This window comes from Vespula pensylvanica, chromosome 17, assembly GCF_014466175.1.
Source record: "Vespula pensylvanica isolate Volc-1 chromosome 17, ASM1446617v1, whole genome shotgun sequence".
NCBI lineage: Eukaryota > Metazoa > Arthropoda > Insecta > Hymenoptera > Vespidae > Vespula > Vespula pensylvanica.
Genome location: NC_057701.1, coordinates 4,165,949 through 4,175,735, shown reverse-complemented (window position 1 = coordinate 4,175,735; position 9,787 = coordinate 4,165,949). Strand labels below are relative to the sequence as shown.

The 9,787-nt window shown below is 26.4% G+C and overlaps 1 protein-coding gene and 1 long non-coding RNA gene across 4 annotated transcripts; one reads left to right on the top strand and one right to left on the bottom strand.

Annotated features, from left to right (window-relative positions):
* The first annotated feature begins 4,011 nt into the window (after positions 1–4,011).
* On the top strand, positions 4,012–7,688 carry LOC122635029 (haloacid dehalogenase-like hydrolase domain-containing 5). Of its 2 annotated transcripts, none has more exons than XM_043824736.1 (3): positions 4,012–4,240; positions 5,009–5,826; positions 5,901–7,688. In XM_043824736.1, the coding sequence occupies exons 1-3, from the start codon at positions 4,193–4,195 to the stop codon at positions 6,211–6,213; spliced, it is 1,179 nt and encodes a 392-aa protein (XP_043680671.1). In that variant the 5' UTR covers positions 4,012–4,192; the 3' UTR covers positions 6,214–7,688. The 2 variants fall into 2 exon arrangements, with proteins under 2 accessions (XP_043680671.1, XP_043680670.1); XM_043824735.1 differs by lacking the exon at positions 4,012–4,240 and adding an exon at positions 4,692–4,856.
* Positions 4,980–9,496, bottom strand: LOC122635031. 2 transcript variants are annotated; one of them, XR_006328546.1, is made up of 3 exons: positions 8,954–9,495; positions 8,560–8,764; positions 4,980–5,674 (listed from the first exon to the last, which is right to left on the bottom strand). It is a non-coding gene; the product is annotated as an uncharacterized LOC122635031 (long non-coding RNA). The 2 variants fall into 2 exon arrangements; XR_006328547.1 differs by lacking the exon at positions 4,980–5,674 and adding an exon at positions 8,128–8,211 and having other exon boundaries at positions 8,954–9,496.
* Positions 9,497–9,787: the final 291 nt, after the last annotated feature.

Below are 9,787 nucleotides of genomic sequence, written 5' to 3'. Positions count from 1 at the left end.
ATTTTTTTGAAAATGGCTAAGAAGTAGTTCAAATTAAAGTCTGCATCAAGACCTTTACCTGCTATAAATATAAAAAATTACAAAAATTCTGTAAAACCACAGATCTCACTATTTCCATTCTTATAGCAGAACCTTCAATAATAAATAAGTAATAATCCCTAGTAGAATGAATTAATTTACCAAACTTATAACATTTCATTATTAATACTTGTACGTATAAATAAAAGTATTTATATCTCTTAAATTACAAATTTCATCATACAAATTATAAGTTTCACTTCAAAAAATCTCTAATTCCTTTCGAGGAATATTTATACAGTGAAATATAACAGTTATAATATAAAATATAACAGGGATCATATAATCTTTAATGTATTAGTCAATCCATCTCTGTATTCTCTATAAAAAACTATTAACTTATTCATGCTGAAAGACCATTAGCTTAGGAGATATTTTAATTTTAATATTGTTAAGAAACCATGTACATAATATTTAGTAAATACTAAAAGGTAATAGGAGTAACAATAGTAAACAAGTAATAAGAGTGATAATTTTTTAGCAATATTTAAATTAAAATATTTCCTAAACTAAGAACTTTTCGATATATGGATTAATACTTTTTTATAAAGTGAGCTGAGAATGTTAAACTACATCAATTAATAAATTAAAAAATATAGCATTCCACTTTCAGAAACAAAGTTGACCTTCATATGATCTTTATGCATCAACCTACAAAAAAACTAATAACATCAAAATATACCTCCCTTGGAGTCATTCAATTTTCACTACGTATAACAATAATGATGGAAATCAAGATCTTAATATCAGTTGATATATATTTTTAATTATTATTGATTTTTTTTTTATGTATATTAAAAAATAAGAATATTAAGTTACACATGTTCTTAAGAATATGTGTAAGCTAAGAAAGATAAAAGGATAATATACACAATGTTCTTAAGGATAAAATTAGAAACTATAACATTATCGTTATAATATATCAAATATTAAATATATACAAAACAAAATATTAATGGTTAATTATATTTACTATGATATAAAATTAGAAATACAAATACTTATAATACTTATATATTTTTTCATGGAAATTATTTTTAAAAAATCTCATTTTCCCTTTCTCTCTTTTTAGAAAATATTCTATGCATATATATAAATTATAGATACACGCGCCCGCACACACATTCTTAAATAATAAATCGCTACTATTCGTATAAATAATTTTTTTTTTATTTCGATCACTATTCTTTACAATTTGTCCAGCTAGGACATTCAGTAAATTATTTTAACAGTTGATTATAACATTTAACCCATGGAGAAGCATAAAAATATATGATAGGTACAGTTATGATAGTATGGTTTAATGATGTTTATAGACTATGTAATAGATCAATCGAATGTTTCTTACATAATCTTCTATGTTATTCGAAGTTGTTCGAATGAGTATAGTTCTTTTGCAGTAGCGTTGGGATGTTATTCAAGTCAATTTTTATAATTTTCATATAGTCCCCTAATTTCGTCAGAAACCGATACATGTTTAGATCTTTATGAATCTCGTTATTGTATATGTACCACGGAGCATAATAACCGTATTAAGGATTATAGCTTGTAGTGATTCTAACTTTTGAATATGACCCTTGGCTGCTATACCCCAAAGTTGTATACCATAGGTTCAAATAGGTTTAATTCTTGCTTTATATAGCAATAGTATATTTTTAGGTGATAATTTAGAATGTTTACTGGTAAGCCATACATACATTTTACACACACACACACACACACACACACTGTTTCTATGTAAGTTTAGAGTCCATGAGCAGCCCTAGATATTTGATGGATTTCATTTGCGCTATTACGAGGTGGTTCAGTGTGATGTATGGTGAAGCTCCTTTCTGTAATGTGAAGGTGATGTGGTCTTATTTATCCGTATTTATGGTTATCTTCTATTTTTTTAGTCACTTGATATGGGTTTGTATTATCTTTCATAAGATCTTCATATATAGCTAAAGTAGTTGTATCGTCAGCAAATGTAAATAATGTTGTATTTCGTGTAGTAGAGATATTGGCCTCATAGAGAATGTATAGAGTAACCCCTAGAATACTGTCATATAGAACGCCAGCCTTTATCGCGTAATGGGAAATTTGACCTTATCAAAAGCTTTCTCTACATCTAGAAATATAGCCACACAGTAACTGTTTGTGTTTAAGAGCTTCAACGATTTTATTTGTAAGTCTGTAAACTTGTTCAGTTGTGGCATGTTTTTTTTGAAAATCAAATTGATGTGGCAGTGTAAGATTTTTTCTGTGATGACAGCTTGGAGCCTAGTTAAAATTATTTTCTCCAATATTTTGGATAATAATGGAAGTGAAATTGGTCTGTAATCTTCTAATTTCTTAACTAGAGATTTACTCGATCTTGGCTAAGATCTTTACAACCTGTTCGCAAACTTCACATTCTCACATAATGATTTTAGCAGATATAATATAGGGAATATGTACAGTATAAAATTGATTGGTTTGATTGATGCAATTGACATTTTAAATAGTAATAGAGTAAATGATGTTAATAAGTTATTTTTTTGCCTCTCTGTAAAAAATGAAGTCTTCATAAAAGCAAAGATTAACTGGCTGCCCACTTATTAATTAATAACTTTTAATTTAACTAAGGAGATTTTCAGTTAATATGAATTTAGTCAATATGGATATATGAAATTTATTTTAATTAAAAAATAAAATGGAACAAATAATAATAAAAAACTTTGGATAAATTATTGCATTGAGAAAAGAAGAATTAAGTAATATAATGCTTTTTTAATAGAAGTGCAAAATAAATGATTTATTTATTTTTTTATCACAGAGAAATTTAAATCTTTGTGACAAATTACCTTGTTCCTTAGTTAACATATTAATAAAGTAATATACACTTGTAATATTACTTCATTAATACTCTTACAAGTTAAATCAAAATTTCATTCTGGAATTAATACTGTGTATATTTTAAACATATTTTTTTCATTTTATGTTATTCTACCAATTTTATTCTATTCATTCTATTCTATCATATTTGACCATTCTTTCAATTGATAACAATATTTATTAATTAAAATCATTATTACTTTTAATTTAAATTCTAGGGTACAATCACATGCTTGTCATTTTGCATAACAAAGAATGTATTTATAATGAACATCATGAAGCATATCAAACATGCTCTTCTAGTATGTAGAATGACATTCATGTATTATCATCCATAATTAAAAAGTAAATATATAACATATATATAATATATATGATATATATTTATAGATATGCGAGAATTATATGTATTTAAATATATAACAATATATATTTATCTATAAAAAAATATACTTCTTATCTTTCTTCAAAGCCGGTAAAGTCAGAAGTAAAATATACTTCTTACTTTTTTTCATATTATTGAGATGCTAATTTTTTTAATTATAAATATATATATATACAATATATATACAATATAAATAATAATTCATCTACAAATATAAATAAAGAATAGAGTTATAGAAAAAAATTCATGCAACCATTATTAAAATATCAATTGTTTTCATTTTTCTAAAACTATTGTCATGTATAATGTGTGCACATATATTTCATAATAAATTTTGAAGTTACTTTAAGTTATATATGAATATGTACGAATAAAAAACCTTTAAAACAGATTGCATAATTTTAGAAAAGTCGATCTCATTTCTTTATAAGATGTTTATAAGATATCAATGGAATTTGATATGAACTTCAACATTTTTAATTTATTTCTAATCATTTGATTCATTTTGTATATTATGCATATTTTCATATTTCATTTATTTTATTATGTCCATTTTCTATAATATTCCCTAAAGAGAATGTTTTCGTTTAAACTCTTAAAAAATATTGCGTATGATTCGTGCTATATTCGAATATGCTTCTTACATATATATTGAGAAAATACACTCTTACGGTACTCACGAAAACTACGATCACAACGTAGCGTAAGTTTGGTTGATTTTGTAGATCGACTATAACCTCAAAACACTTTGGCACTATGAATAATCCATCTACGCAACGTAGTGTTTGAAAGTTAAACATATAAAAAGAAATTTTTAGATACTCATAAGCTCTCGCTTTTTATTTTTTAATTGTTGTGATTAAATTAGTAATAATGAAAATATTATTACGATCGGGTATCGCGAGGGCTTTCGGAGTCAGAGTAAGTTTACGTTGTCATCATTCAATTTATTTCGTCTCCTGCCCTACCCTTGAATTCACACAGTGCATACATTCGCTTGTTTTTTTTTAATTTTTTGGCTTTTCCCAACAATATATCCAATCAATATGATACAAGTATTATATTGTTATTTGAAATTAGCTTCTCTTCAATCATTTCGAATAATTTTATTTGTATTATTCTGTAATATTCGTTCGTTTTTTTATCTTTATTTATGCATCATTATGTTATCTTTCTTTCCTATTTTATATTTGAATGTCTTTTATCTTTTTAATTGTCTACTTCTATTTCTTTATATTGTATTTTAATATATATAGCATTGTTTTGTAACAATATTGTAACAACAAAATGTATAATAAAGTAAAAGTGATAAAATACAAGTAGAATTACTGACACAATGACCTATTTAGTTCTTTAAGATTTAAAAATCTATTATCTTTTCTATTTGTAAAAATGTGCATGGGTATTTTGGACTTTGATTATATTGTGTGTGTGTGTGTGCGCGCGCGCGCGCGTTCGAATGTATACATACACACACACTGTCTGTATTTCGCCATTTGGTATAAAAATATACTTACCTAATGTCTGTACCAACAAGGTAAGTATATTTTTATATTTGCTCAGTGGCATTGAAATGTATTTCAAAGTCTTATTCTGACATAAAGCATGATATAAATACAATGCAATCTGAGTAAATAATCTTAATTTCTAAGATGTTATATAAAATTTATCTATTTATTTTATTTTCAGAACTTAAGCACTAAACCAAAGTTTGGTTTATTATTTGACATCGATGGAGTTATAGTGCGTGGTAAAAATGTTTTACCACCAGTTGTAGAATCCTTTAAAAAACTTAGAGGAGAGGATGGCAAATTTCGTGTTCCTACTGTCTTTGTTACGAACAGTGGAAATGCTTTACGTAGTCAAAAAGCAGCTGATTTATCTAAATGGATTGGATTTGAAATATCAGAATCACAAGTTATCTTAGCTCATTCTCCATTGCAAATGTTTCATGACCTTCATGACAAGCATGTTCTTATATCAGGGCAAGGTCCAGTCAGAGAAATAGCCAAAGAGTTGGGTTTTAAGAAAACTATGACGATCGAAGAACTCGTGAAAAATTTTCCAAGTTTGGATTATGTCAATATGTTAAAGAGAAATCCACAGTGTGGACCAATAGATTCAAATTTTCCAAAAATAGAAGGTATCCTGTTATTTAGTGAACCAATATCTTGGGAAACTCCGTTGCAACTCATAGTGGATCTTTTAATGACTAATGGAATGCCAAGTAAATTGCCCAGTGACATTCCATATCCACACATTCCAGTTTTGGCATGTAATATGGATTTATTATGGGTATCAGAAGCACCAATTCCTAGGTATGGCCATGGTGCTTTTCTATTGTGTCTCGAACAACTGTACAAAAAAGTAACAGGAAAAGAATTATTGTATACTGCTCTAGTTGGAAAACCTAATGAAATTACATATTATCACGCAAGCCATATGCTGATAGAACATGCTAAAAGCATTGGAATAGAACATGATATTAAAACCATTTATGCCATTGGGTAAGATTTATAAATTATTTCATATTTATGATGCGATATGCCAACAAATTATTCATACTCAAATTCTATTTCAGAGATAACATTAATACAGATATTTTTGGTGCAAATCTTTATGATAAGTATTTATCTCATTATGAAGCTGGTGAAGGTACTAAATCTCGTAGCTTAGAAAGATTGTTAGGAAAAAATATGAAAGGACCTAGTGCGAAAGCTTGTATTAGTATTTTAGTTGAAACTGGTGTACATCAACGAAATTCGCAATTTATAACCGAACATAGTCCTAGAGATTTTTTACCCATAGAGGATGGCTTATGTAAACCAGCTTTCATTGTTGATCATGTCGGTGATGCGATTGATCTTGTATTTAAAGAGGAAAAATTTGATTGAAGTAATTTGTTTCATTATCTCTATCTTCCAATTAAAAATTTGGTGATACAAAAACTAATGTATTGGTGATATAATTAATGCATTAGTTCATAATTAAATAATACAAGTCCTTTTCAAAGGCAATGTTCCAAAGCAATATAAATTTGATAAGAGAAAAAGGCTAAGGGTACATAGACTCAATATTTACTATGATTTCTTAAGTGTCTTTTGATATTTTTTAGCTATTGTACCCGAAAAGAAAAAAGATAAAGATGACTACTTTAATTGACTGAAATTACTATCAAGTCAATACATTCATTATATCACAAGATCTATAATTCCATGCAAAAGGTACTAAATAAATAAACATTAGAGACTATAATTTCTAGATAAAAAATTGCAAATTCTATTGATTTATATAATTCATAAATATAGTAGGAATGCACTTCATGACTAGCATATAAGTCTAAGAATATATGATCTGTACAAAAATATGTTTTGCGCACACTCAATTAAGTTACAGTTACTGGATTGTAGTTCTCTAGTTATAATCAGTAACAAATATGATATATTTCTACTAATTTTATTTTAACTTAACTAGGAGATTTAATTTATGCTCATTATATGCCAAATGCTCGTCAATCTTTCAATAATCAGAGTTATTATAATTATGTATAAAATTGATTTGAATATCATTGAGTACAAGCTTTATCAAAATGAAATTATGCAAGTTATGTAGTTGTATGTAGTGCATCATTAATAGGTAAAAAGAAGTTGGACTTCACATTTATATAAACTGTAGTATGTATTGCTAAGATGGCATTAAACCAATCTAGTCTTACTGAACAGCTTTTATGTTGTTTTTAACATTATTGTAAAATAATGGGCATTCTAGTATTCATAATTTCTATGAAATACAGATTTTAATATACGTTACATCACTATCAAACGATTGAAAAACTGTTATACATTGTTGCAGATAACTGTATTATTGTTGCTATTAGAAAAGTTGAGAGAAAAAAGAGGCAAATTATTTTTTCTTATTTCATAATTTTTCATAAAACATATACACGCATGTGCGTATTTTAGAGTTCTTGGATTTACTATAAAAATAGCAAGTTATATAAAATATAAATCGTACATTATAACTTGCATAACAGAACATGTAAATTCGTATATCGTTAAAGTATGTTTCAAAAAATGAAAATTATTTTAGTAGAATCAGTAATATGTATTAAAGTTAATAATTTATTTTTTCATCTTGCTATTATGATCGGTACACATAAAAAGTTTCTTTAAGAAGTCCAATCTATATAATAATGTATCATGAATGAAAAATCTTACTAGCGAACATATGTGAAGAGCTAACGATATGCATAGAACATTATGGTTCAATAAAAGATATTTTCTTTTTAGCTAGATCTCTTGACTTATAAAAATTTCTCTCGATAGAGCCTGTGACTTTTATGGAACAAATTAGAATGTATTTTAGTAAATTGTATTTTTATTTATTATACCTTTCTTCTTCTACCTTTATCCTCTATGAAAGCCATAGGATATGGAAATGAACACTTTATGAGCATTACTATGGCGATGGTCATGACTATAAGATACAGATGAATTATATATTTACACATGTTGACTTGATGAGCACTCAAATTATTATTAAATCTTAATAGTTCTGAATGATTGATAAATGGTCGATAGTATCAGGTTGAAATAATAATTCACGATTTACTATGCACATATCTTAATTCAATAAAACACTAATTGGGGAAAAATTTTGTTGAATCATTATAAAAAATGATAGTAGACTTCAAAATCTTTTTGCGCATTCTATTGCTATTTTTAGTGGATTTTTAATTTTCTTTGAATTCTTTTATTTCTTTGAATTTTTCTTTGAATTTCTTTTATTGATATTCTTTTATATATAATTGTATAATTCTAAATGTATAATTCTTTTATTTATAATTCTATGTTCTTGGATTTTCTTTGTAGAAAGTTTTGTCATTGTGGAATCTATAAAATTTTATGTTGTATACGAGCTTTTGTTTATTTACTATATTAAGTTAGCGTATTCATATGTATATATGTATAATTTGTTAATATATAATAATTTAGTAATTATTTATAATAGTATATGTAATAAAACCATATTGTCAATACTAATAAGTAAAAGGATTACCAATGAAATGAGACAGAAAAGTTACTTTGTGCAAGATGTTCTGTTTAATTAGTTAAATATAAAACTGGAATATATAATTGTTACAGATATACATAAGAATAGCATATAAATAAGATTATAAATTGCACTAAAAAACAAAAATAAATCAAAACATTTTGAATGTTAAATACTTTTAGATTTACCTTTAACTTTGTTTTCAATATCTAACAAAATATATTCAATATGATCCAAAATTATCATTTAGAATCATGTTTGCTGTATTTCTGATGACAAATCATCAATTTCTTCTTTCATGACAAAATGATATGTCATAAACATCGAAGGAACTGCTTTAGGTTAATTACAGATTTACTTCTTCCAAAAGTATTATATCTATTGATGTCCATTCTAACAAAATGGATAGAACAGATATAAATACATGATATATTGTTATTAAAGCTCAATCCTCGAACGATTAACCACTTTTGTTATATAGTTAAATCTTTTAGAAAACCACAATTGATTATACATTATTTTCAGTTATTTATTATAAGAAATTTATCAAATAATATGAGCATTTCTTATGCACTCTCTTACCTGTATAATAAAATATTCTGTTTTTGATGCTTTTCTGTTATACAGATAGCACCATTTACCCATCTTTATAAAAAAATTATATTCACTCGGTTCAACCAAACGAATAAATAAATCCTTACTTGTAACAGATACCCTCGAATCTTGTAAATCATCCATACTAGTGAATGGTACAATTAGATTATATATACTTGATCCACACATATTTAATATAGTTGGAAGGTTATATTGCTCAATTTTGCACGCCTCCAATGTTTTTTTTCTGGCTCGGTAGATACTTTCTTTCCAACTCACTTTTTGGAAGTTTTTTTCGGTGGTTTATTAACCTTTGGTCATTTTCGAAACGCTCAAATACATTGACTGCTCTTTTGTTTTGCCATATTAAAGTTCACATTATATTAAAATCCAAAAAATTTCATACTTTTCAACGAATGCTTGTCAATATATAATACATTGCTTCAGCCTATACTACGTATCAGGCTGGCCATACACATTTTCCAAACAGTGACAAATTTCATGCCGTAAAATGTATTACGTTTAACTAAGGTTTTTCTTTTCTTAATTAAAGTTCATATACAAAATTATTAACCATTTTACAATATTAACTCATATTTCTAAGATAAATTTCGTAAACATATAACCTCACTAACTTTCGGCATTAAATTTCAAACTAAAGCGCATAATTTGTCGTGACTTGTGATTGGTTGTCTAGAAGACCTATACCGTAAAAATTTCATCCTTATGAAATTTTTTGATGTTACGTTTTAAGTTTTATTTTCTACAAAAGTGGAAGTTATGGAAAATCCAATACTCGACTGATTTTCCTTACGCTTATAT

Coding starts and splice junctions, on each gene's coding strand:
- LOC122635029 (XM_043824735.1), top strand. CDS start 4,779: ATGTATACATACACACACACTGTCTGTATTTCGCCATTTGGTATAAAA. Junction 4,857..5,008: donor CTAATGTCTGTACCAACAAG/GTAAGTATATTT, acceptor TTTTATTTTCAG/AACTTAAGCACTAAACCAAA. Junction 5,827..5,900: donor AAAACCATTTATGCCATTGG/GTAAGATTTATA, acceptor ATTCTATTTCAG/AGATAACATTAATACAGATA.